A 27,499-nucleotide genomic window follows, 5' to 3' on the forward strand; every position below is an offset into this window, starting at 1 on the left:
GGGCCGCTCCGCGGTGTGACAGCCCCGGGAACGACAGGGCCGGGCGGCGTGCCCTACTCAAAGATGGCCGCCGGCGGCTTCGGCGTGCGCGGAGGTGGGAGGTGAGGGGCGGCCGGGCCGGGCTGCGGGAAGATGGCAGAGAGCGAGCGGCGGACAGGTGAGGAGCGGCCGGGGGGCTCTGGGAACCACCGGGCGGTGGGCTGCGCTCGGGGCCGGGGAGCGCCGGTACAGGGCCCCACGCTCCGGGGGTGCTGGGCCGAGGGCGCCGGGCCCGGGTTGCGGGGCGCGGTGGCAGCAACGCCCGGCCCAGAGAGAGGGAGGAAGGGGGCGATTTGCTGAGGGTGTGAAGGACCTGGGGCCCCGAGTGTTCGCACCAGCCCAGGGCGAGGTCGGTGGTCGGGACTGAGCCTCTGGATCGGGGATCCCTGTGGCCCCCAGCCCGGTTTTGTGCCTGGCTCTCGTGTGGAGGAGCCTTTGACTTCCCCTCCTCACGCCGTGACACGAGCCTGACGGTGCCTCCTCTGTCCGAGCTGCTTCTCCTCATAAAGCTGACCCGCCGCGCTCCATCATACCAGTGGGCTTGGACTCCTGTGTGCTCATCCCAGAATACTGTAACCCCTGCAGCCCTCACTCTTTCCTTCCTTGACTGTTCCTGGTCTCCTCACCAAGAGGAATTGCACAAAGTGTGGATCAGAAGCGGTGATGGCTGAGAAACAAACACAGAGAGAGGAAAGGAGTTCTGTGAATGGCAAACACCAGATCAGGGCTCTGCCCTGGCATTTATGTGTCACCTGTACTGATGGACACATCAGTGTTTGCCTTTTCACTTCACTGCCTGGGAGGTTTTCATGTTATAAACTCTTAAAAGCAGAGCTCCACTGCTGTGGTGTGAGTCACTGTGAATTGTGTGCTGAATTTTCAGAAGAGAGACACACGTGTCTTTAATTTAAACTCATCACATGTTGTCCCTCTCATCCCCATACCTGGAAGTTTTGCTGTGACTTCTGCAGGAATGAACTGAACATTGCAACATTCAGGGCAGGAGATGAGGCTGAATTTATTCTGTGCATGGGCAATGTGAAAGGCAGAGAAGTCAAATGACTGTCAAAGGTTGTATGACAAATCTACAGCGGACTCTGTGTGGTTCCTGGGACTTTGGATCCCTTTTAATCTGATCTGCCTGCTAGAGAGAATTGTGGAAAAGGCTGCTGATGCTTCTGGATGTTGTTTTCTGTGTAAATGCAGCTGATGATATTTTAAGGAGTTGGAGTTTGGTGGTGCCTGAATTGGCTGGGTTGAGGACAGCAGTGGCTGGAGTGTGTCAGGGCAGCTGGTGCTGCATAAGTGCCTGCAGATTTTCTGGGTTTAAAAAGGTGAACTGAGTGACTCTGACAGAATTAATAAGTTGACATTAGTGCCCAGGTTCCTTGACAGTGCTCTCTGCACTGTCTCTGCTATTAAAAGCTGTACTTATAGGAGCATAATACAAATTACTTTCAATCTCCTGGAACTTTTCTGGTTCTGCAAGTTGGGCCCTGGGTTCAGATGCTGGGGAAAAGATCCCCTCTAATTCATTAGCAACTCACATTTACTTTAAATATTTAAATAGAGCATCTTAGGCTCTGAGAGGGCTTTGAAATTAAATGATCTTCACAGCTTCCACCTGGAAGAGGTTGTGTCCCATCATTCCCCAAGTCCTGGTGTTTGCTTTGAATATTGCATCTTAGCTCTGAGAGGGCTTTGAAATTAAATGATCTTCACAGCTTCCACCTGGAAGAGGTTGTGTCCCATCATTCCCCAAGTCCTGGTGCTGCCTGGACCAGGGCTGTGGCTCTGGGCTGCCTTTATTGCACTGCTCCAGCTTGTCCATGCAGGAATTATCCTTTCTAGAGGAATGAAGGTCAGGCTTAACACTTTAAAACAAGGCAGAGTTAGTTTGTAGGAGAGCTCAGTGCTTCAGCTTGAGCTTGGCTGCATGACCTGAGGCTTGGCTGCACTAGACAGAAATAATTAAACTGGCTGGATGTTGCTTTTGTTATCTCCTGCACTAGTCTCTGTCTGAAGGGGAAATGCATCTTTAACAATGAAAACAGACATAATGCTTTTGTCTGAAGGCTTGCAGTGTCGTTAGGAGGATGTTGGTGAGGAGGACTTGGTGAGATTACAGCTCAGCTGGGATGGATTTGTGTGCTTTGTATCTCCTGAGAAATAAAACTCATTTCTGAGTAAGAAAAATAGAGGATTTCTCCTTCCTCAGTGCCTCTGTTTTATCTCTTTTTTTGCATCTCCCAGGCACCTCTGAGGAGGTGGCTCCTCCTGTCCAGCAATGTTTCGTGGTCCCCAAAAAGGAGATAAATGTGGTTTCTGACATGGCCAAGTGGAAGCGATCTCAGGTATGGCTCTGGGGACAGGGAATACTGGGAAATGCTGCTGATCTTTTGGTGGCAGCCAGGTCTGGCCTGGGAACAGCCAGGAAGTAAAGGAGGCTTGGGCAGAGAATGGGAAATAATTGAATTTGTGTTTTAAAGAAAAAGAGTTGGTGCTTGTTTGTAGGAAAATTACTTGGCAGTAATGGTTACTTCTTCCTCCCAACAAGCTGGATGAGAAGCTGGTGACTGTTTCATCCTGCCTGGCCTGTACTTTATAACCAAACTGGATTTACCCAGCCCTGTTTGAGCTCACCTTAGACATGATTCTGCTGCCTGGTCCTGGTAGCACTAGCCTGGGTTGGTTTCTTCCCACTGTGCTGTTCTGGAACGGGCTCTAGAGCTGAGCCCTTCAATTTCCTGGATAATTTTTGTTTACAGCCTGTGTAACAAGCCTGTTCCTGCTGGTGGAACAAGCAGGTTCTGCCTTTGAGGGATTGGGGTGTTGGCCCAGACTTGTCCCACCTCTTAGAGGCAAATTCTTGCTTGATGACTGATGAGAGATGTCTTGAGAGAAACTGAGGTTATAGCCAGGTGTCAAGCAAACCTCTGGGTGCAGCTTCCAGTTTCAGTCTCCTGTGTTTAAGGACTTGATCCTGGTCAGGATTTTGAGACAGGGAGGGAGAAGTGGCAGTGTGCTGCTGTGGAGCTGCACTGGAGATGATGATTCCAAAGCAGCAAATCTAAAGAGAGAAGGAGTGAGGAGCCTGGGCTGTCTCCCACTTCCCTTTTGTGAGCACAGGGGCAGAGTCCAAGGGAGAAAGGGAAGGTAACAGCACAGGTCTGGGAGGAGCAGTGCAGAGCACGATGCCTGGGCACAGCTGAGACTCTGCAGAACTAGAGGAGTTTGAATTTGACCTGATGGGAGGTGAGGGAATGATTTTGGGGTCAGTGTGAGCATTTTTAGGATTCTCCTTTCTGTAATTTTCACAGCAATGCAATCGCCACCTGCCTACTGCTTCTGGGGCTGCCAAAAAGAGCAGCAATTTCACAGCAAGCCCTGCAGCCCTGGGTGTCTCCAAGGAAGCAGTGTTGTGTGTTGGGAGAGGTTCCCTTGGGATGCAGGATGCTCCTGTGCTGTGTTTGGTGCTCTGGCACACCCTGGGCTCTCCCTAAAGCTCGGAGCTGGTGGAACAAGCAGGTTCTGCCTTTGAGGGATTGGGGTGTTGGCCCAGACTTGTCCCACCTCTTAGAGGCAAATTCTTGCTTGATGACTGATGAGAGATGTCTTGAGAGAAACTGAGGTTATAGCCAGGTGTCAAGCAAACCTCTGGGTGCAGCTTCCAGTTTCAGTCTCCTGTGTTTAAGGACTTGATCCTGGTCAGGATTTTGAGACAGGGAGGGAGAAGTGGCAGTGTGCTGCTGTGGAGCTGCACTGGAGATGATGATTCCAAAGCAGCAAATCTAAAGAGAGAAGGAGTGAGGAGCCTGGGCTGTCTCCCACTTCCCTTTTGTGAGCACAGGGGCAGAGTCCAAGGGAGAAAGGGAAGGTAACAGCACAGGTCTGGGAGGAGCAGTGCAGAGCACGATGCCTGGGCACAGCTGAGACTCTGCAGAACTAGAGGAGTTTGAATTTGACCTGATGGGAGGTGAGGGAATGATTTTGGGGTCAGTGTGAGCATTTTTAGGATTCTCCTTTCTGTAATTTTCACAGCAATGCAATCGCCACCTGCCTACTGCTTCTGGGGCTGCCAAAAAGAGCAGCAATTTCACAGCAAGCCCTGCAGCCCTGGGTGTCTCCAAGGAAGCAGTGTTGTGTGTTGGGAGAGGTTCCCTTGGGATGCAGGATGCTCCTGTGCTGTGTTTGGTGCTCTGGCACACCCTGGGCTCTCCCTAAAGCTCTTCCCTCTTGGTGTTTTCACAGGCGTATGCAGACTACATGGGCTTCATCCTCACTCTGAACGAAGGTGTCAGGGGCAAGAAGCTGACATGTGAATACAAAGTTTCAGAGGTAGGACAAGAGTTTGGATCCCCTTGTTACTTCTTTCCTGCCTTTTTTTTTTTTTTTTTGCCTCTACAGTGAGTATTTTCTGGGTGAGGAATGAATTAGTAATTCATCTGGGAGCAAGGGAGATTGTGTGTTGGGCTATGGTTGGGAATGCAAATATCAGGGTGCCATCCTCCCCTCAGGATGCAGAGACACTGGATGTGCTTGGTGTATGGGAAATTGAGCAAGTGGGCAGAAGCAGAAGTGATGCTTTGAAGATGTGATATTCCCCCCTGGTTGCAGGCAAAAGGCTGGCATGTCTGTCCCATTCCTGTTCCCCAAGTGGTTTTTCTGTAGGAAAATCCATGGGCAAACCACTTCTCTCCCTGTCCCTTCTCATTGCTCAGACTGTGTTAATTGCACCCATCTCCTCAGCCCAGGCTGTAGCCAGGTTGTGCCAGCTGTGGTTGGACAGCTGTGACCTCGAGGTGTGTCACCGGCTGCACCTGCCTTGCCCAGGGTCCTGCTGAAAGTCCTGGGGCCTGCAGAGCTCACAGGGATGCTGGGCTGGGAGGTTTAACCCGTGGGGCAGGATTGCCCCTTCCAAGGTGTTAAGCAGAAAGCACCTGGTTTTCCCTTTGCATGAAAGTGGCTGTCACTTGTCCCTGCCTGCTGCCAGAACCAATTTTAATGGCTGTTCACCTTCTCAGGTCATGGTGGAGCCAGAGGGAAAGGGCAGGCACCCTCAGTGGTGTCTCTGCTGCCCTGAGGGCTCTCTGGGTGCTGCCAATCCACGGAGCACACATTGGTCACCAGCTTGGCTTCCTTGTTGCACACTGAATCCCCCTCCCTTGGTCTGTGTGCAATGAGGAGATTCTTGGATACATTTTTACTGATCAAGGCTGTGCAAGAAAGCTGAGAGTGATGTTTAAAGATCTGGGCAAAATAGGCAGCAGACTGGGCCCTGTGTTTTTAGCTTCCTTCTGCTGTGGGAAGGCAGCTGATGGTGTTTAATCCAGTCTTCATGTTTGAAGTACTGTGTTGTGTCCAGCCTTCCCTTCTAGGAGCCAGTGTGTGAATGAGAAACTCCCCTGTAGTTCATGGAGGGGATCAGGGATAATGAGTCTCTCCCTAACAGGCTTTGTGTCCCTCTTTTGTTCCTTCAATTAAGTAGAAACTGCTGTCAAATGCTGCTCTTGCTTTCTGCTGTTTGCATTTCACCTTTGAGTTTTGTCTTTGTCATGATCTCGCTTGTTCCCAACCATTCACAGAGCACTTCTAGGGAAAGAAAGCATTAAAAATGAACAAAACAAAGAGGTGGGGGGGAAACCCAACCCTCTTCACAAGCCCTTTGAGCTGTCAAGAAAAGCTGTACCAGGGCTGTGTCTGCAGAAGAGCCCTCTTGGAGTGAATGTTTTCCATCCACAGTCCAAGTAACATGAGACTCAATCCCACCTGCTTGGGAAGTGGCAGGGAACAAATCTCATTCCCGTATGCTGAGGAGAGCAGAAGCCTGTGACTTGAGGCACAGCTGGAGCATCCCCAGGGTTGTCTTGTTGATGAGGTTGCTTGTTCACACAGGCTCCTTTGTAGATCAAACTGCTTATCTGTGCTTTTAAAGGCTCAGCCCCTCGTGGCCTCTTCTTGCATCTCTGCTCAGCTTTCTTCTCTTTTGCTGTACCTGCTACCGATGTGCTTTTGTGCCATCCCATCTTCCTCCCTGATCAAATGCCAGGGACACCTTTCTTTGGCAAATGACCTCCTGAAATCCTTCCTGCTGAATGCATATCCACTCTGTGACTTACTGGTATTGCTTTGCCATGGAATAAAAACTGGAAGTATGGTCTGCTCTGCTTTGAAAGAGGCAGCTTAGTGGTTTCCAAAGAGTGTGTGTTGGTACCAACCTTTCTGCTGGATCCTGTGGGGGCTGAGCCCCCTTGGAGACTTGCTGAGCTTGCTCTGCTCCTACTGACACATTGTGTGGAGCTGTCCAGGGTTTGCTGCAGGCATCTGACAGGCACTGATAGCAGACTCTGGCACAGACACTGTGTCTGGCACAAGGTTGTGTGAGTGATAGGCTGTGACCTGCCTTCCCCTCCTGGAGGGAGTGTTTTCCACGTGGGGATCTATCAGCAACTTGCTGGGGCTGCAGCCTGGAGCAGTGGCTTGGATCAGAGGTGCAGTGCAGTGAGGAGGGCGAGGTTAATTTTTGCCATGCAAGGAGCAACCTTCCCGTCAAACAGCCCAATGCACTGGGGGAAACTGGTCGGTCTTGTGGCTTGCTCTGCTTCCAGGAAGGAAGTAGGGGAAGCAGCAAATGCTCTGATTTTAGCAGCTCCCCATTCTGACAGGGCCTGAGGAGCCCAGAGGGGGAGAGTTGGTCGCCACGGGCAGCTTTCGCTGCCGTGATGCCTCCTCAGCACCTCTGTCTGCCTGGCCCCTGCTCTTGAGAGCTGCTGACAGGTCTGTGCTCTGTAGGAAGCCCTGTGGTTTGCCTTTGGGACCGGTGGCAGACTCAGGGTCAAGGAGATGCAAAATCAGCACAACGAGAAGAGCAAGGAGAGCAGGGGGGAGGCTGCCCTTGCTTTGATCACTGGAAAGGTAAAGCAAAAATAGAGCTTAAAAACCCAGCCAGGCAAAACAGGCTGCAGTGGTGCTGATGGCTGTGTTCCCATAAGCTGCTTTCTCCCCCCCAGGGGTCAGCCCTGGATGTACAGGCTTCCTCTGCTGGACAATGGGAAGCTGCTTCTTTTAGTTACCCCCTTTTCAAAGGGCCTTGAGCCCAAAATGAGCCACAGCTCTTTAATTATTTATTGATGTGGCTGAGCCAGCAGCTGGGTCCTGCTCTCCCGTGTTCAGTGGGGCTGGGCTTTTAATCCCTTTAAAGCCAGCGAGTGGGGAAGGGGAGGTTGGGCTCTCTGCTCCCCAGGGAAGGAGCTGGTCCATGCCAGCCATTTATCCAGGCAGCACCGAGTGCTCGTGGAGAGGGTTTGAAATACGGTGGCTGCTCATAATGAGCTGCTGGTGCCGGCGGATAAATCACCAGCACGATTTAATTATTTAATGCAACCCAGTGCTGGGGATGCTGTTGCTTAATTGGAGGGGAATGCAATAGCCAGGAAGGAGTAGGGCTGAGTCCAAACATGGCCCAGTGCAATGGGAACGTGTTTGATTCCTACAGTGTTTCGGGAGCAGGGAGCTGCTGCGGAGGGGGCTGTGCTGCTTTGGTCCACATGTATCTGGGGCACTGGTCTGTGCCTTCAGGGTCACCTAGAGCTTTAGGCTGTCTCGTCCCTTTTTTTGTATTCTCAGTGTGCTCAGGTCTTGTCTCATCTCTGGTCTGGCTCAGTGGCCAAATGTCGAGGTCCTGGGGTGGGAGGATCCCTCTCCTGCTTGTTCTCACTGGCTGATCCCTCCATGTCCTTGGGGTGGCACCTCAGGAGTCACTGTCTGTGGAAGGCTGTGTCTGCCATGAGACCCTTCCCCCAAGAGTGACCTGCAGCTGGTTCAGTGGCAGCACAGCTCTGCCATGCCTGCCTCTGCCCACCCCTTCTGAGTGGCACTTCAAGGGCTGGAAACTTGCTGGGCTCTGCTGTTTCCTTGTCCTCCTGACAGCAGCGTGAAGAATTGAACCACAACCCAGGAGACCAGCCAGCTTCACACGGTCGATGCCTCCAGCAAAGTCAAACCAGCCGCTGCTTCTGCTGTCCTCTTTGTCCCCTTGAAGGAGGAATCCCCTCTCGAGACAGAGGAGCCTACATTGCCCGGGGCCTGGCCAGCTGCTGTGGCGGCTGATGGCTCTCCAGCTGCTTGGAGTCAGGCAGGGAGAATCCCAGAGCCTCTGGCAGGCTTGACCAGTTGTCAGCAGAGCCTCCTGAAACTGTCTGGAGCTGCTAAAAGTGCTGCCTGTGGTGTTGCCTCTTGGTATGGGGGGGTGTAGCTGTTCTCCAGCCATTTGGGCCGTGCAGGGAGGTGGGGTGTGCATTGGCCAGCTCTGGTCTGACAGCACAGCTGGAGACATTGTGCTGTGCCATCTCCTGCACCTCTTTTCCTTCCACATGGGTCCGTCACTTCCAGCACTGGGTGTGAGAAACACGGCTGTGGTCTTGCTGTTGTTGCTGTCTTCCCATCAGCTTTGTGTTTGAATTGAGACATTTCTCTGAGAGTTTCTCATTCCTGCTCTGATGAGAGCACTGGCCTAACCAGGCTGCCTCTTGCCCTGGATAGGTTTTATTTTGCCGCATGCAGTGGGTGTCCCTGGGCTGGAGCTGCCTGGTGGTCTGGCTGGTAGGAGTTTGAAGCAACAGGAATCATGCTGAAAAGGTTGACTTGCTGTACAAATGCGTTGTGGTTTAACAGCATCAACTGCTAATCCTCACTCCTAAGAGACACTTCAGGACAATTATTAGAGCCTTGAGAAGGGCCTTTAAATCACATCGTCAGCCAGTGGTGAGGATGCATAGCACTGTATATGTGCTGTTCTTTATCCTACAGGGAGTGCAGGACCCTAAGCTGTTGAGCCTGAGTTATTGTGTGGAAGGTCCCTTCCCTGCCTCTCAGTCCTGTGAGGACTGTTCTGCAGCTCTTCTCCAAGAGATTTTGTAGCACAGTGCTGTTACAGCTCATGGAAGACTGTGTGGGTGACTGAGGAGTCAGCCTCAGGCTGGGCTTTGTACTGGACTACTCTCCTGCAGGGAAAAATGGTTTTTCTGTCCCCTCTGCATTTTGAGGAGGATTGGCGCAGCCCATTTCCACATGCATCTCTTGGGAAAAATGGTGTGGGCTTTAATGACTCCCATCAATGGGAGAGATGTCAGAGACTGAGGGCCTGCTCTGTTTTATGTCCCTGCGACCCCTCACCCTCTTGCTCTCTGTAGCCCATTGAAAAGCTGGTGGCTCTGCTGAACACCCTCGACAGATGGATCGATGAAACCCCACCAGTGGATCAACCTTCTCGCTTTGGGAACAAAGCCTTCAGGACCTGGTACGCCAAGCTAGACCAGGTGAGCATGTCTGTGCTGTGTAGTGTTACCTGCAGCTCCCACAGAAGGGCAGCGTGCCCAGCAGGGGTGGGAGAATGGCTCTGTCACTGTGTGGCAGCCAAGCAGCTCACAGAGGAATTGCTCAGATAAGCCTTGAAGGATCCACCCCTTGATACACATCACTTACCGTAGACTTGGTGCTATCTTTTCCTCTTGTGAGAGCATATGGGCCATGGAAATGCTCTTGGCTGGGTTTCCAAGTTCTGGATGAGTCACATGGTCTGTCCAAGCCCAAGGAATTCCTTTGCTTTGTAGCTGCCCACTGTGTCACAAAATGAGAGAAAGATCAGGGAAAACTGCTTGAATTCCTTCAGCTCAGAGCACTTGCCCTGCACCAAGCTCTGGAGGTGGCACAGCCCCAGTCCCAGCAGCAGTGGCCTTGCAGCTGCTCTAGTGATGCTTTTGTCCTGGAGATGGCTCAGTGGGTAACTGGTTCAGTGTACTTGGGTGATGAGGCTTTTCTGTCCTACAGGATGTGTGTGGCCTGAATGGGTCTCAGGACAAGCTCTCTTTGACTTGTTCCATCTCTAGAGATAACTTCTCTAACAGGAGAATTTGCTCCTCTCTCATGCTACCTCCAGGCATTGCAGAGCACCATTGCAGCCCTCACGCTGTGACAGCATCTGAGCACAGGGCGCCTTGTCCCTGGGGACTGTGACAGATCTGTGCTCACCCAGGGGAGTCTTGTGTCTTTCAGGAGGCAGAAAAGTTGGTGTCAGCAGTGATTCCCAAGCATTTGGCTGATGCTGCCCCAGAAGTGGCTGTGTACCTGAAGGAATCCGTGGGGAACTCCACCCGCATTGACTATGGCACAGGTACCTGGGCTTGCACACTGGCCAGGGCTGGGTTTGTCAGGAAGGGACCTTTGGAGTTGGGTGCTGTATTTATTCAAATATATCATTACCACTATTTTTAGGGCAAGCTTGAAATGAACACCTTCTTTTTAGGGCCCCCTCACCCCGCTGCCCTGTGTGGGCTGTGACTGAGAGCTGGGAGCTGTGCTAGAGCTGTGACACCCTTTCACATCTCATCCAAGGAGATGGGAACCAAGCTGTTCTGGGTTGAGCTGTAGGACATGCTTCACTGCATGCAGCAGTCCTGCAGCAGACAGTTTAAAGGGATAAAATACACTGGCTTGAATCAGAACTAGAGTGAGAACCTTGTTCATGTTCGGTAGGAAGTGTCTCTAGAGGAACATTGTCATGGTCTGATGGTCCCTAGAAGGGAATCACTGCTTACAGAGGGGCTTTGAAATCTGAAGTTAGAAGCACCTGAGTAGATACTGAACTGCAGGTGAAGTAGCCACAAAGGCTTCAGTAAGAACTAAATACAAAATTTTCTGCATGCTTTGCTCCTCTGGAGAATAGCTGTGTCCTCCCCAGAAGGCAGGAGAGCAGGATGAGTGGAAGGAAACATGGCTTTGGACACTTGGGCAGGGAGAGGAAGAGGAGGCTGTGGGTAAAGGCTGAAGGATTGGAGGCTGTGCAGTGCTGGCTGCGGCTCACTGGCACCAGGGGGAGATGTTGTCCTTGGAAAGGCTGGATGGGGTTTGGTCAGCTCAGAGAAGGAAATTCAACCTCTCCTTCCATCCCTGTGTCCCAGGCCAGGGACCCATGTCCTGGCTCACAGTGTCCAGATTATGGGTGCATTTTGTTCCTACACTGGGAGCTGTACCTGTCTATAGTGTGGAACTGCTGATCTTGTACTCTCCCTTCTTCCGTGGTCCTTCCCACTAAAAGACATTTCTGGGTTTGCTGGTTGTTTCTTTTTCTTGCTGTTGGAGGGCCAAGCTGCAGAGGCTTAGCCTGAGATCCCAGTACCTTCTGGGACAAACTGTTCCTGGCAGTGTTGTGGGATCAGCATCCTTCCAACATGGAGATATTTTTGTAGCAGGAGGAAATCTGTTTGCTTGCAGATGTGAGGTTCTCTTGCATCCCCCAAGCAGATGACTCTGCAGTGCTCCACTTCCCTTGCTGTGCCAAGCTCCTGGGAAAGTCCCTGCCTTGCTCCCAGCATGCCCAGTTGGAGCTATTTTCCCTTAAGAACTTCTTCTCTCTAAGTTAATGATCACCTTAAGAATGTCTAGAAGGTATAATTTGGGTGGGTGCTGCAGGGGGATGAAATATTGTCAGCTCATGGCATTAACAGTGACAACAGGATTGAGAGGGGACTGTGACTGCTGTGATTGCTGAAGAGCTGTTGTGGTGCCCACAGAAAGGTTGTCCTGGGGGCCAGAGACACCTGTGTCATGTCTCTTCATGTCTTTTAACTCCAGGGCACGAAGCTGCATTTGCAGCCTTTCTCTGCTGCCTCTGCAAAATCGGTGTGCTCAGAGTGGATGACCAGATGGCCATTGTCTTCAAAGTGTTTAACAGGTGAGGTAATGGGAGGAGAAGGGCTGAAGTATTGGGCTGTTTTGGGGGGGGAAGGGTAGAATGGGAAAGCTGAAGACAATTTTAGACAAAATTAGGAGCAGATGTACATTTTAATGGACTGTACACTGACCCATTATAACTATCTCAAAAAGAGTTGATGGCCCCTTGTCTTCAGAGGCAGTGTCCTTCTGGAAAGTTACTTTAGTGGAGCACAAGTTACTGAACACTGTGGGTGAGGCTGTGCTTTGTGATAGACAGGAGTATCTGATCAGAGGATCTAACATCTCCTCAGGCTTCAAAAATAAAAAAAAAATATGCAACTGGCATGCCTCCACTGCTCCTCTAGATGTATTTCCAGCCCAGGAGGTAGAGCTGATAGTGATGAAACTGGTGGAATGGGTGTTTGGAGTCCAGAGATGAAATCCCAGCTGTATCACTGTTTGGTGGCATGGGAACAATTTCCTTCTATAGTACTTCCAGCTTTAATTTTCCACCTGAAAAGTGGAAGTAGTGATTGCTGTAAGGTAGAAAACTCTGTGCTCTTTTGGAAGTTGGTGAAGGGATGTGAAGTGTCAATGTTTTCAAATAATGGTGGGGATGAGGAAGGATGTGCACAATCATAAGACTTTGCAGATAAAACAAACCCCTGCCACTGGATTTCTCTGTGCATTTGGTGTTAGGTACCATCAGGCTGCTTTCTATGGCAAAAGAGCTGAATATATGTATTCTGTGAACTGTGCTGTATGTGGGGGGTCCTGCTTACCAGTGATAAATTGTGTCCTTTCCCCAACTGGTTTTTCTTGTCCTCACAAAAGTCAAAGACAGGAGAAGCCTTGCCTTAACCTTTCCTGTTCTCTTTGGTCTCAGGTACCTGGAAGTGATGCGAAAACTGCAGAAAACCTACAGGATGGAACCTGCTGGCAGCCAGGGCGTGTGGGGCTTGGATGACTTCCAATTCCTGCCTTTCATATGGGGCAGTTCCCAGCTGATAGGTACTAATAAAAATCTTCTTGTGTCCTGGGTTACCCTCTGCCCCATTTGTCTAGGTTGTAAAGATGAAGGGACTTGGGGCTGACTTTTAAATTTAAATACATCAGATTGTGTATAATACAGCAGAAGAGTTTGGGGCTTGGATTTTTTTTTTTTTTACCTCAGCTTTCCAAGTAAAGCTGGTTGGGAGATGGAAAGCTTCCTTGTGTAGTACTTCTGTATTGCAGTGACTGCAATGAAGCTTTTTAAAAGGCCAATCTTGGTTTTGGTGCTAAAAAATTCAATTTCTGCTCTGTGGAGTTTTGTCCCTGCAGAGGCACTGGAGTGGGAGATGAGATAGAGGGGAGCAACTCTGTGCTGCCTTTTGAAGAGCTCTGGTGGGAGGGTTGTTTCTGGGTGAGGGGCAGCACACCACCTGGTTGAACTTGCTCTCAGGAGGGGATTGCCATACAGGTTACTTCCTGTTGTCTCTTACTCTTTTCAGACCATCCGAGTCTGGAGCCTCGGCACTTTGTTGATGAGAAGGTGGTAAATGAAAACCATAAGGATTTCATGTTCCTGGAGTGTATCCTCTTCATTACAGAGGTGAGGAATGGAAGGTTTGTCCCACAGGGATGTTCTCTTGACATTAGATACTTGGCTCTGGCAGTGTTTTTTTCTTCCTCCTTTGCCTGTTTGTTTGCTCTCATGGAACTGTGCAGATGAACCATTGTTGCATGGCAGAGGTGTTCTCCTTGAATGAGCTGAGACAGGGATGTTGAGAAGAAAGTGTAATTAAGCTGGATGGGCTGTGGATTCTAGTTGAAGGGAGCTGTAACAAGTGCAAACAAATAACTTTGGATCAGTCAGTGGGAGCTTGGATGGAAAAGACTGGTTCCTGTAGATAAACTCGGAAGATGAAGTAGGAGCTGCAAAATGACTGGGCTTGCCAAGACAACCTCCCTTCCCTGCAGCCCTTGGGTGCTGCCTGGCAGCCCTGGGCCTCCCCTTGCTTAGGGCAGGTTCCCAAACCTCTGTGCTTCTCTGTCTCCTCCAGATTCTACTAAAAGAGTTGCCCATTAAATGCACCTTATTTGCAGCTGACCTAGAGCAGAGGTGGTGCTGAGATTCCCCCAGCTGGCTCTCTCTCAGGACTCTCTCTGCTCAGGCACTGCAGGGCCCTTTGGAGAGGGGAGGGTGATCCTCAGCTTGTTGGCAGCCCTGGGCTGTTTCTCAGTGAGGGAGCTCATGGCTTGCTGCCTGCAGCATCAGTGGAGGATTTGGCTGTGTTTTTCCCAGTTCCTTCACTGCACAGTCTGGACAGGGAGAGCAAGAGCTACCCGCTCTGTTGTGGTGAGGGATTTCTTGTCTCTGGCAGGAGGAAGTTGATGGGATTAATTTTGAAGGACAGAGTGCAGTTCTTCCCTTTTGTTCTGTTCACTTTCCCCCTTCCTTGCCTCTCTAATTTAGTGATTAGATGGGAAGGGAGGTTACAGACTATGAACTTAGCCTTTCATGTAGGAAATCTTTATAGGAGCCTTTGGCCCAAGCCCCAGGAGATGCTGTGTCAAGTCCTGCTAAATCTGGTAGGGTTTGTTGGTACTCAGCACCTCACAGGGTTTAACCCTTAATGCCAAGATAAATCATAGCATGGGTAATAAAGAGGTGCTGGTGGAAGAGATCAAGATGAGGACAGGAAATCAGGAGCCAAGATGGTCAAAGATTTATTTTAGTTAGGCCTGTGTGATATGCAGACAGTGCACTGACCTGTTAAAAAACATACATCTCTTGAAACGTGTGTAGAAGATTCTGCAGCGCCCAGTTGACAGGGGAAGTTTAAAATACCCAGCACAATCCTGCTGCTTCAGGTCACTCTGCTTCTGCCTGCAGAAAGTCAGCTTTTTAGTAGGCTTTTCAAATAAGTGATTTGAGCTCCTTTCCCGCACATTTGTTGTGAATCATGGAATTCAGTGTTTCTTCCGAGATCCCCAGTGCCACCTGGTGGCAAGGAGCCCTCTCGGCCCTCCTGCCGCGAGCTGAAAGGGACGGCAGCAACCGGCATTACCAAATCCATGGTGTATTCAGTGCATCTCCGTGCGGGTTACTGCTTCATTTTTATAAAGATTTTCTTTTTAAAACTTGGGTTTTTCTCTCCCAAGCGCCCGGGAAGGCCGTGACTGCCACTAGGGGGGGCGAGGCAGCCTCAGTGCCCTCCAAATCCTTTCTCTCCAAAATCAACAACAAAACAAAATAGCAGGGAAAAAAGGTAGAAGGGATTAAAGACTTTAATAAATGAACGATATTATTTTCTTCTGAGCTTGTCATCTGGAAACAGCTCTCCTTTAAAGGTGTTAAACATGTAACAAACACCACAGCAGTTCCCATAGTGGGTCTTGCCAACATGAGAGCAGGTTTTGTTTCAGACTACAACTGAGGAAGGTTGTTTTCTGTCAACTGAGAGAATATTCTCTTGAGCAGATACTGTTCTCAGCTCCCAGGTGATGTTTCAGGAATATGAATATATGCTGTTGTGGTGTTTGCCAGGCGTGTATTTAAACCTCAAGACTTTTAAAGCAGCAGCAAGATGATGTCCAGGCTAAACCCCCCACGGCATCCTCCTTAGAGGAGCGCCCAGGCACAGCACTGAATTTTGCATGAGCTGACCTGATGTTGGGAAATCTGCAGGGTGGGTTTGGACGTGAACACATGGTTCTGGAACAGGGTGAGGTTTGCAAAGCTGGCTGGGACTCGAATTGTTCCCCTGCTGCTGCCTTTGCCTGCCAGAGGGGTGTGTGTGGTACCTGAAAGTGTGAGGATGAGGAGGGTTTAGGAGCATCCCTGTGGTGCCTGCCACACAGGGGCTGTAGAGGACAGTGATGTAGGGCTGCCTGTGGGTGTGCAGAGGAGGGGAGCTGGGTACACCCCAGCTGTTGTGGGGGATCAGTGCACTTGCCCAGATGCTCCTTCGAGAGCTCAGGGCAGGCAGCAGGAATTTCAGCTTCAATCTGGCTTCTAAATTTGGGAAGGGAGGGCTCGGGTTTCTGCTGGAAGGGAAGGAGCTGACAGGAAAGCACGGCCTCAGCCGTCCCCCTCCCCCCTGCACTGACAGAGGAACCATTTACAAAAGGCCGATTCTCTTGGGAACCGAGAGGCAGGAACGCCACGTCTGTGAGTAATTTCCTGCTCAATATGGCTGCTCTGACTCACTCCGTTCCCCTGGGGTCACTGCGGGACTGCAGCGCGCTCGCCGCCTCTCGCTCTCCCCCCCCCAGCTCTCCCTCTTCGCCCTTTGTGGCTGGAAGGAGATGATTTTTTTTTTGTTGCCCTTCTCATCCCTCTTATTTTTCCCGCCCCAGCTTGAAGCCATAGCCAAGCCATCCCTTGCTGGGCATCTGGGTGAGGAGGGCCACAGTGGTGGCCGTGCCAGGCATGAGCGTGGGACTGGCCAGCTGTGCCTGCCTCCTTCGCGCTCTCTGACTTGGGAAAGGGAGAAGGGCGCGGTGGTGGTGGCTGATGGCAGCTGTGCCCCTGTGAAGGGCAGTGACACCGGGGGAAGGAAGGTTTGGCATCAAAACTCAGGCAGCCAAACCTCCTGTGTGGGGAGGGGAGGCTCTGCTGGAGCCGCCTGGCGCAGAGCTCCCTGGCAGCCGCTGCTTTGGGTGCCAAATCCTGGCACTGGGTAACGCGCCGGCGCTGCCGGGGAGCGCCGTGCTTTGTGCGTGTGCACGTTTCATCTCGTGCCCACGAGGGAAGTGTGTGGCGGAGGGGACAGGGAGTGGCTCATCTGTCATCCCCCAGCTCTCAGGAACCTCCGAGGGGAAGTGGAGATGCACCCGCGCTCTCCCGGCACCAAGCAGAGCTGCAGACCCGCTTCCCCTGCTGCTCCAGCCCCAAGGCCAGCGGGTTTGAAGCACATCACCCTCCAAACAGTGAGGTTTTTGGGTCCTCCCACCCTCTCCCTCTCTTTCTTTCTTTCTTTCTCTGCTGCAGGCTGGTGTCACACAGGCATTGCAGAAAGGCAGCAGCATTTTCCCAAAGCACACTGATTGGCCCTGCTTGCTTTTTTAGTGAGCAGAGAGGTTGTTTTGGAGGTGCTTTTCCCACCCTCTCTCCAGGCTTGTGCGTGCACAGAGGGAAGGGGTTAGTTGTTTGAGCCCCAGGTCGGGAATGAGAGTCCAAGAGATTCCTCTCTCCCCACGCTCCTCTTTAGCGTGAGCTTCGGCCTTGTGGTTTCTGATGTCATGGGAACTTCGCTCAGTCAGAGTGGCTGCGTTGTATTTCTTTTTCTCCCTGAGGGTCTGTTTTTGTTCATGGAGGAGAAGGAGAGACAACCACCCAGGGAATCTACATGCAATTGCCCCTGATTGCAGCTTCGCTCCTGCCCTCCCTCCTCCAAACCACTCACCCTGGGAAGAGAAACAGTGGAGGAAAAAAAAAAAAAAAGAAAAAAAATGTAAAGCATCTGCTGCAAGCCAGCAGCTCGTGGCTCTGGAGCTAGTTTGGAGAGCATGTCCCCTCTGCTCCTGCTTCCCCTAGGGCCCTGCTCAGCGAGAGGCAGGTGTGGAGTGGGCTGTGGACGCAGAGCTGCTGCCAACCTGCACTGCCCTCTGTATTCAGGGAAGGCAGCAATGGCTGCTGCTGCTGCTGCTTGTTGATCTGAATGGGGAATGAGTCATTTTCTTGGAAAGCCCAGCAGTGCTGCACTGGGAGGTTTCTGGGTAGAATAGGAACAGCGTTGAGCCAAACTCTACTGGGGGGAAGAACGAGACTTATTGGGGCTTTTTTAATACAGTCATTAAAAGGGAGGTGTGCAGAAGGAGGTCTGATTAGGAAAGCGTGGCAGGAAAAGGCTTAATTTTATCAGGGAAGGAGGGGAGCTGGATTGCCACGGCTTCATGTGATGTGGCCACAGCGGGAGGGAGCACGGAGGGAGGGAGGGAAGACGCAGTGAGGTGGCTGGTGCGTGGGTCACTGGGCTTGGTGGGAATGTTTGCTTGGAGAGAGCGTGAGCATGAGTCACTGCTGGTGCACGAGCTTCCTGGCTGGCCCAGCTCCCTCAGCCCTGTGCTTGGGTCTCTTTCAGATGAAGACAGGCCCCTTTGCCGAGCACTCCAACCAGCTCTGGAACATCAGCGCCGTGCCCTCCTGGTCCAAGGTCAACCAGGGCCTCATCCGCATGTACAAGGCAGAGGTGAGTGCTGTGGGCAGGGGGAGGCTGCTCGGCCACTCACCTGCTCTCTCACAGCACCCTGGGTCAGCTCTTGTGCTGCTCCAGGTGTGGAGACCCCATCACAGCCATTTGTTACTCCTTGCTGGCTGTGGCTTGGGAGCCCTTGGCCATTCAGGTGCTGCTGGCTTGAAGGAAGCTCCTGCCTCGTGTTTGCCCCAAAACCAATCCCAAAGTGGCCATTCCTTGCAAACGTGACTTTTGCCATGTCTTGTCTTACCATAGTGCAAGTGCAGATCTCCAGATTAGGGCTAGTGTCTTGACCTGCTTGTTGTTCTGGTCCACCACTATTTTACCAGCTAGAGCAGACTTATTTTAAATTACCATCCCATGTTTCAAGAGCCCCAGAGCAGGCTGAATGCTTCCTACTGATTTACCCTTTCTACAAGCCCTATCCATGCCATATGCCAGCCCAGTGAGACCACAGCCACCTCTTTGGTTTGGCCACCCTCCACCCACCAGCTCTGCTGGCATTGCCCCAGGCTTTCCTGGTGAACCCTGACCTGGAGAACTGGGCAGTTTTGGCTCTCCCTTATCTTCCTTCCTGCTCAAGCTAACCCTGGGCTTGAGGAAGCAGGACAGGAACCTCCAGAGGGAACGGTGTTGGCTCTGCAGGACGGTGTTGGCTGCACTAAAGTGCTGGAGGAGCAGGGATGGAGGAACTCCTTCCTTGCTGGCACTGGGGGGCGTGGACTGGTGGTGCCTGAAAGAATTAATCCCACACCCAGCAGTGCTGCTGGTGTCAGCCATGTTCCTGTTGGGAGCTGGGAGAAGCTCCCGTTGCTGGGACACACAGCTCTGCTCAGGCCCAGCGCACAAAGGGGTTAACTGTGCCGAACGGCCGCTCCCTCCCCCAGCCCTTCCTCTGCACTGCACATCCTGTGTTTAGGTTCCAGGCCACATACCTCTCTAATCTGTGAGGTGTCACTCCCAGGCCCGCTGGCTCCTTCCGCCCCCAGCTCAGCTTTCCTCCCAGCCTCCAAAGAGGAGAAGTGGGGCTGGGGGCCGACCCCCTCGCCTGGCTGCTCCTGGGAGGGGTGCCCCGGGCTGCTCCTTGGAGAGGGGGCTGTCCCTGGGCTGCAGCTCTGTCACAAGGGCTGGAGACACTGCCTGCTGGAAAACCCTGAGCTGGAGGCTAAGCTGTGAGAGCTGAGGGGTCTGAAGGGAAGACCACAGCGCTGTGAGTGCCTTTAAAGTGAAACATGAGTATCCTAAGACCTAGAGCTTCAGTGTGGTCTGCTGCTGCCTCAACAGCCTTGCCACGGTCCTTCCTTTCTTTTGGATCAGTTCCTTTACAAGCTGGGTGCTCCCCTGGCATCCCACATTCCCCAGGATGTTCAGCTGCTCCTGCCTGGTACCCCACATGCCCTGTGCTGTGGTTGCTCCCACCTGTACCTGGCTGGAGGAGCTTGGCAGTGATGAGCCCACAGTGCAGTGCACACATTTGCTGATGACTTGGGGCCAGTGTGTGCTGGCAGATATCCCTGTCCCCTGGCTGGAGAGAGCACAGCTTGGGGATTCTCTAGATTTGGCTCTTCTATGTGCACCCAAGACATGGTCTTTTCTGAAGGCCTTAGTCTGTTTTGATTAGCAGATTACTTTATGTGTGAAAATGCTGGATCCAGTATGGATGGGTTTCTAGAAATAGCTGAGATGTAGCTGTGTCAAGGGGAGAATGCAAAAACTGCTTAGAAGGGTAAATGGTACTAATTTAGGCTAAAGTGTAAAAAACATTGAGTCAACCAAAGAACTTTAAATTTAGTTTTTTTCCTCAGGTAATATTTGTAGGTCTTAAAGGACTAATCCTAAAAACATGATCCTTGTGCAATGTTCTCTCTTGCCATGGCATGGAAGTTGTGTTCACCTGGATAGGCAGAGGAGAGGGGTTGCTCCTGCTCAGGGGTCCTAAGGGTTCTGTACAATAGATATATATCTTTAGATGTAATCTGTTCTGGGAAGTTCTCTACCCTGATGCTGGCTCAGCCAGTTCCTGCCTGGCTTGGGAGGTGATAGGGGTGTAGATGTGGACATGGCAGTATGGCTGGGCAGAGCTTTCAGTTATGGTGTGCCTGGCCCTGCAGGTTACACCAACATTTGCAACTGGAGGATCTCTTAGACTGATTTTCTGGGAATGACACAAGGTTAGGAGTCACTTAACCTTCATCCTTTGCAAACTGAATCCATCTGGGTGTCTCAGCCAGGTACAAAGTCACTGCTGGAGACCTTGTCTCTTTTCTGCTGGCTCCTGGTGTATTTCTGCTCTCTGTGTAGCCTTCACCAGTGCTGTCTCTGCAATTAGCCACTGCCAGCATTAGCAGAAGAGAAGTCAGCAGCACCCCTCAAGTACTGGCATGGGTCTTTGTCCAGCTCAAGGCAGGCAGCTTCTGTGGCAGAGCCTGGGGCGTGTGATGGCAAAGAGAGGGAAGGTTTGGGGTTGTGGTGTTGCTTTGTCTAACTGGCAAAGTGAGAGCAAGATTTCAGGTTTTATTTGTCTTCCCCTCCCTTCTCCCTGCCCCTCTGATCACCCATTGCAATTAGATCAGGTGAAATCAGACACTCAGCTGGAGGCTCCAGCTCTGTAACATGCCTGGGGTGGCTGAGGAGCACTGACCAGGACTGGGACTGAGTGGGGGCAGCAGCAGAGGAGGGGGTCACTTGCTGGAAACAGACCAGGAGAAATCCCACTTGGTGGGAGTGGGGCAGCCCCCAGACCTAGTTCATCTAAAAAGCACTTCAAAGGCTTTATCTCTTCTCTGTCTCCTCTATGGGATGGCTTTAAACAGCTGACAGAAAGCTCAGGTGTGTCTGTGTGTCCAGGAGCTGTGCTCTGGATCCAGGCACTCCAGGGCAGATGAGCAGTAGACTGAAGACAATGTGTCTTCAACTCTGTGTGTTTATGAAATCCCAAATGTGTCTATTTATAATATAATGGGTGAAGACGTGTTTGCTTGAAAGTCCATGGGCTTTTCTTATTCTCTCCATCAAAGGCAAGTGAAGAAGTTGACAGAATAGAGTGTGGTTAAAGCTGCAGCCTTGATGTTTTTCCCCTGAGCCTGCTTTTGAGTCTCCTGACCTTTCCTTCTCTGCAGTCAGTCAGGAAATACTTTCCATTGTAACTAATCTAGTCCCAGTTCCATCTTTAAAGGTTGGACTTGATGCATTACTCTACTCCCCAGTAGAGTAGAGTCCCAAGCAGACCTTCAGTGGGATCAAGATGGTGGCAAGAAGAAATAAGCCTGAAATTGGGCTAGTATTGGGTTCAGTTTCATCCACAGCTGATGCAAGGAAGGCCCTGTTGCTCAGTACAGCTGATAATTCAGTAAACTTGTGCTAGTCCTTCTGAATAGAGGAGGAGAAATTTCTCTGCTTGTCTCCTCTTGAGCTGGTGGTGTGTTACATGGAATGGATACCCCTTCTTCCCACTGGTGGTAAAGTCTCTCCATCTGGAGCTCAAACCAGTCTGGTCTTCCATGGGACTCCTTGGAGCTAATTGGGCTGACATTTCAAGCTGTCAGCATCTCCAGTGTTCTTTTCTCTCTGCTCTCCACTCATGCCCATGTTACCCAGCCCTGTTTCCTCTGAGAGTTTGTCTAAGTGGCTGTGTGGAGAGACAGCAGCAGCTCTGAGCATTAGGAAGCTTTGAAGGTGACATGCCCTGATGCTCGCAGGACTTACTTCTTGGTGCCCTGCCATGGAGATTTGTGGTTTTCTGTCTGGCTCTTATTCCCCAGGAGTGGATGCAGCCATGCTGTACTTTCACCACCTCTAAACTTGTTTGGCTCCAGTGTGCTGGTGCTTGGAGCCAGTTGCCTGACCTCTGGCTCCGAAGGGATTACTGTAGGCCTGGGCTTCTGGGCACTAATCTTGCTTGTCCATGATGACAGCACAAGGGCAGAGTGCCTGTGCTCGAATCCTGCCTTGGGGTGAGAGCTGTCTGCAGCACACAGCTTCCTCTCCAGCCCCAGAGTCTTCCCTGCTGCAGCAAGTCCAGTTTGGCCCCATGGAGAGCACAAGACTCCTTCCTATGGAGAGCTGTAAACACATCATGGCTGGTGAACACAGACTGTTGAGCTCTGTGTGATGGAGTGGAGCCTGCTCTGTGCCCTCCATGATGTTTGGGCAGTCTGAGTCTGCAGTGACTCAAAAACAAGAGCTCTGAGTGGCTCTGCCAGGCAAGTGCTGGCAAACTCTGACGTTATTGACCACAGTCCATGACCTTCCTGCTGTTGGCTGGTGAGTGGAAGGGGCTGTGCCTTTGCAGCCCCACTCGCCCTACACAGAGCCCGGTGTAGCTGCAGGAAGCAGCTCTGAGCTACTCTGCTTTGTAGTGGATCTATGTGACTGACCTGTGATCCATTACTCTTCAGTGGGAGGTGGGAATTGCTAACCTCCCAGGGGTGAGGGGTTGTTAGAAATAGGATCGTATCTTAAACTATGGCTGCAAAATCACTGGTGCTTGTCCATCAAAGACCTGAGAGTCTGGAATGCAGTTTGGGCAGTGCCTTGCAGCTGCAGAATGGTGCCTCAAACCCAGAGTGTTGGCACTGGCCTGGAGGGGAGAGTCTCTCTGCCCAGGGGATTCTCAGTGTTTGTAGGGTGAAGCTCTTCAAAGACATCAGCTCGGGCAAGGAGAGTGGTGAGGGAGAAGGCTGCTGACATAGACATGCTGCTTCTGCTCCAGGCCTCCCTATACTGAATTTCAGTAAGAAAAAGACTCTGGCTGAAGGGAAGGGGATGAGGTTATGAAATGCTCCTGGCCTGCGAAGTCTGATTGGAATGTGGGGGGGCAAACATGGGGCTGATCCTCTGCCTTTGTCTGAGCTGAGTGGCCCCGAACCCTGACCCTGCGGGCAGGATGTGGCTCAGGCTGTGTGTGTAAGGTGGAAATGTCTCCTGAATTCACCTCGCTTTATCTCTCCTCCTGCAGTGCCTGGAGAAGTTTCCTGTGATCCAGCACTTTAAGTTCGGCAGCCTGCTCCCCATCCAACCTGTGACATCTTAAGGAGAGCGCAGGAGGAGCCAAGGCAGCGGAGGCACAGCACGGCGCTCTTCCTCCTCCCCTCACCCCTCCTCACCACCCAGCCCATCCATTCCTGCACATCCTCATCGGCAACCACAGATCCAAAGCACTCGCTGGCCTGGCACAGGAGATGGGACCTGGAGCAGCTCCTCCTGCACATCCTCACCCTGGGACGTCTGGCCAGCGGCCGAGCCGGGGCCACGCTGCTCCGCTGTGCCGCCTCCCTGCCGGGAATGGGGATGGGTTTGAGCAGGGGCTGCCCTGCTGGAAAGGCCCTCTGCTTCGCTTCCCAAGAGAAAGGGGTGTGGAGGGGAGGAAGGCACGTGTGTATGTGTTGGGCAGCAGTAACTGCAATTTCTCTTTTGAATTTCATTGGAGTTTCCTGTTGCTGTTTGCTTTGGGAAACCAGTGCGCGGGGTGAGGTGTGAGCCTGTGCGTGTCTGGATCAGCCAGCTCTGCCTGCACTGGAGGTCTGAACTGGGAAGAGGGAGTTGTAGGGAGTGTCTGTAGGTTGTGGAAGCCCAGGGTACCGTCTCTCCCTTTTTCTGGGCAAGGAGAGTGCCCTCCACCTCTTCTGCAAGGTTTCCTGGGCCTTCCTTTCTCACTAGCACCTCTTCTCTTGGGTGAAGCTGGGAAACTTCTGGGTTGCAGGCGTCTGAGCTGGCTCTGGAGCTGGAGATAAAGTCCCTGGAGGGACCCAGCTCTTCGGGAACAGCTATGCAAAGACACTGCTCAGGCCCCCTCATGACTGGCACAAACCCTGACACAAATTCACACACATCCATAACTGGGTCCAACCTGCCCTCTGCAATCCCCGTGCTTTGCTGCTCTGGGGCTGGGCTGGCCTCAGTGGCACGAGGTGACTGTGGTTGCTCCTGCTTGGTCATAAATTGTAGTGACACCCCATAGCAAAGGGATTTCCCCACAAAGCAGCACGATCCTCAGCTCTTCGAGGGGGACATCCCTGGAGCACAGGCAGCATGAGGGGACAGCATGCAGCTTCTCATGCATTCATATACTCGTGCTGGAATCAAAAAGTATAAGTAGCCCAGGTCAGCAGGTTATACCTGGAGAAAGCTATTTTCCTTTGTCCTTCCCTGCTGATGTTGCTGTGCTGGAGCTCAGGCAGGGGAACCACACTTGCAGTGCCACCAGCAGCACTGTGTTGAAGACAGGTGATCTGGATCACACCAGCAGCATCACTGGAGGGCAGAAGGGGCTGGTGCTGTTTTTGAGGTGAGCTGTCTGGTGCACAGCTTTGCAGCTGCAGTGGGGATGTTTCTTGGGGTTCCAGGCTGGGTGTGGCAGGGACAGAGGACTGGACTGGTTGGTGTTTGCTGGGGGTCAGGACCAGCAGGAATCCTTCCTCTGGCATTCCTGCAGACCATGAAGGGGCTGCCCCCAGCCAGGCTGCTGAGCTTTTGCTGCTGCACTGCTTTACTGCTGGGGTGGGAGGAGGAAACATGGTTGTGATTTTTTCTTTTTTAAATTGTTTTTTCATTTTTTTTTAACCTACTCACTCCCTCTTGTAAAGGTTATTGCAGGCACTCAGGGGAAGGAGAGTAAGAAAATAGTCTAAGTCAAGAGGTGGTGAAATGTTCACAGAGCTGAAGCAGAACTTTTTGGCACTGTTGCTGTCCTGTCTGCTCCTGGCTTGGCCCTGGGCAGGGGGTGGGGGACAAGGAGCTTTTGACCTGCCTGGAACAACTCTATAAACTTGTATTTTAAATGAAAATGGAAGACTGGGGTTAAGTCTTGCTTTACTCCTAAATGGGATGTGTTTTGTCTTTGCTTTTCAAATGGATCCACTCCAGGAATGTTGCTGGAGATCTGTGTGCTTGCTGGGACTTGATGAGTCCATCTTCAGTGGAGCAGCCTGTGCGTGAGCAGAGACTCACAGTGTCTCCACCTGTGTCCCCTCACGTTGCTGTATCTTTTGGCAGGTGTCCCCATACTTTAAATGACTGTGCAGCATCTGGCCAGCAATGGCTGAGCAAAAGCCCCTGGTTTTCTTTATCTCCCTGAGGGTCAGCAAAACATCTCTACAGGTCGTCCTGTGGAAATGAGACTTCCATTCAAAAGGATGGGTGGAAATTTTGACATTGATACATGGGAGGGACTCCAGAAATGTGGAAGACAGCACCAGAAATGTGGAAGACAGCACCAAAAAAGGGTGGAGAGGTGCTTCCTTCCCCTGCAGCTGCAGCACTGCTCCCTGGGACAGTGTCCCTGGGCTTGGGACCTGCGGAGGCGGTGGGAGGAGGCTCACGCACAGCTTTGTGTTTGTTGTTTGCCCGAGTCTGCACATCTGTCCTGCTGGGGATTTTGGGATGTCAAGCAGCTAATTCTCATTTGAGTCTTCTCAGCCCGCTTGGGATGTGCCCCTGTCACGTGGCTGCCACTTGCTTTGCCTCCCTCCTGCTCCCAGTGACATCCCAGGGCTCAGCTCCTCTGCCCACACGCGTGGCAGCACCCAGGGCTGCTCCGTGTCCCAAGCAGCACTTCCCACCTCACCCCGTGTTGTAGGTTTAATTAAAGTTTCTGTGTTTTGCACTGGTGACTGTGTTGGTCTCTCTCAGACTGGGTTTGCTCCTGCTTTGGGAGCAGAGCCAGCGAAGCCAATGGCCGGAGCCTTCGGCACAGGGAAGGGCCCTGTTGGTGCACTTGCCATGTTGGTGGTTGACCTTGTGCTTGCACTAAAATTGATTCTTGATTTAACTGCATGATCAAGTACATCTGATCTGTCTTTGTGTCCTTCCAAGATGTCTTTCTGTTGTATTGTGTGGTTTATTTATTAACTTTTTTGCTATGTCCACCCCCCATCTCATCTAGCATTTGGCAGGTAGGCGATGTGCAAAGCCTGATCCCAGGCCAGCAAACCTCTTGAAGATCAGAGACTCTTATAACCAAAGGATGTTTGAGCCTTGTTTCTAAGGCAGGGTGAGAACTGGAACCTTTTCCTTCAGATGTTTTTCCTGTCCTGCTGTAGGAGCTGACTCAGGACTTCCAGCATCAGTGTAGTTCAGCAGCTTTGTTGGACTTATAATAGACCTGGATTAAATTAAACCTAGACCTTCTCTCAAATGGTTGGAGGTAGTGTAGCTGTGCTTAGCAAATGCTCCTTTTCTTGTCTCTGGGTTACATTCTCCATCAACACAGGCCAACTGTGAGCGCGTGTTGCTAAAAGCAGCAGCGGTGTGGAGGGGTGGACGGGGAGCAGAAATGTCATCTTGGATCACAAATGTTGTCTTTGAAGGCACTTGAATTTGTCTTGAGCGTGTCCCTCAGTGAACATGACGCGCAGTGAAGGGGAAGCAGACCTAGCGTGGGTTTCTGGCCATCTTCCCCCTCAGCCACTGACCAAGCTATTTTTTTAAAAATTCAGTTTTCAGAGCTGGATCTTTGGCGTTGCCATACGTGGGCCAGTTCATATTGCTCTTTAACAGCTGTTGCCTTTGCACGGGGTGCGTTTCCTGAGTCGCTGCAGCCTTGCCCTGTCTCTTCCTTCACAGCCCTCCTTTATAAATGATCGCTTACGGCAGCCAGTGATGAAGTAAGAGTTGAGAGAAGCAGCCTCATGTGGAGATAGAAGTAACAGAATAAAAAATAGAACTACTTGATGTCATTGTTGCTGTATTAACTTGTCCCTGGTGTGTGGCTCAGTTCCACCGTGCCGTGCTGGGATCCTGCGAGTGGATAAACAAAGCTGCCCCCACAGCAGGACCTGCAAAATCTGAGTGGGCACTTGCCAAGATGAAGGTGCACTTTGTACCCCAAGGACCTGCTGCTGAACCACACAAGAGCCCTGCACTCTGCACTGTGTTCTTGCAACTCTACTGGCTTCTTGAGAGAGGGAAGGAGGCAGAAATGGGTTGGAAGAGGTGAAACTGGTTGTTAATGATAACTGCTAAAGTTACCTGAACTCTCCCGCTGCCAGCGTACTGGTGGAAACCTTGTACACTTGAGAAGCTCAAAGAATCTTCTTGCTGCTTCAACAAGGACTCCCCTGGCTCTGAGGTAGAATTTAGCAGAGCTTTTGGAGGTAATTTCATGCTCCAATATCCAAGAGGAGATATCTTCATCGTTTAGCTTTGCTTCCCCTTTGGTGGATGAGCACTCTTGCCATTGACATTGGAGAAAACTCCTTGAACATCCTGGGGACACACAGGGTCTTCTAAAATTGTGCCAAACTTCAGACTAGGATGAGCCAAATTGAAAAAGGGCTGTCTCCACATCAGATTCAGCGAGGGCTGAACTGTGATGGGCTTCATCAGCTTGGAGATAGGCTTGTTCTGAGGAGCACAAGGCTGTGAGCAGGTTTTGGAGGTTGGAAAAGGCCTTTCAGGGGGTGGAGTGGTTGCTTCTGCTTGCTATAAAAAGCCTGGGCTTGGGAATGTCTACATGGGCTGGCTCTGTGCAGGGCATTAATGCAGTTGTCGCTAAAATTGGAACGAGTCCCTCCCCATGTTCCCAGTTGCAACTGTAACACAGAAAATAAATGACATCAAAATCC

At 51.6% G+C, this 27,499-nt stretch overlaps 1 protein-coding gene across 1 annotated transcript; it reads left to right on the forward strand.

Annotated features, from left to right (window-relative positions):
- The first annotated feature begins 7 nt into the window (after positions 1–7).
- Positions 8–27,499, forward strand: PTPA (protein phosphatase 2 phosphatase activator). The gene is made up of 10 exons (XM_041406487.1): positions 8–157; positions 2,293–2,393; positions 4,291–4,377; positions 9,231–9,356; positions 10,093–10,210; positions 11,671–11,770; positions 12,638–12,762; positions 13,245–13,345; positions 17,823–17,930; positions 22,894–27,499. Exons 1-10 carry the CDS (start codon positions 133–135, stop codon positions 22,966–22,968), a joined length of 966 nt encoding a protein of 321 aa, XP_041262421.1. The 5' UTR covers positions 8–132; the 3' UTR covers positions 22,969–27,499.

The sequence above is a fragment of the Onychostruthus taczanowskii genome, unplaced genomic scaffold (genome assembly GCF_017590055.1).
Source record: "Onychostruthus taczanowskii isolate IOZ18803 unplaced genomic scaffold, ASM1759005v1 scaffold25, whole genome shotgun sequence".
In the NCBI taxonomy this organism is placed as follows: Eukaryota; Metazoa; Chordata; class Aves; order Passeriformes; family Passeridae; genus Onychostruthus; species Onychostruthus taczanowskii.

Excerpts from the sequence above, each read along its gene's own strand:
- PTPA (XM_041406487.1), top strand. The coding sequence starts at position 133 with ATGGCAGAGAGCGAGCGGCGGACAG. Across the intron at positions 2,394-4,290 it reads CCAAGTGGAAGCGATCTCAG|GCGTATGCAGACTACATGGG; the intron begins GTATGGCTCTGG and ends GTGTTTTCACAG. Across the intron at positions 12,763-13,244 it reads GGGCAGTTCCCAGCTGATAG|ACCATCCGAGTCTGGAGCCT; the intron begins GTACTAATAAAA and ends TACTCTTTTCAG.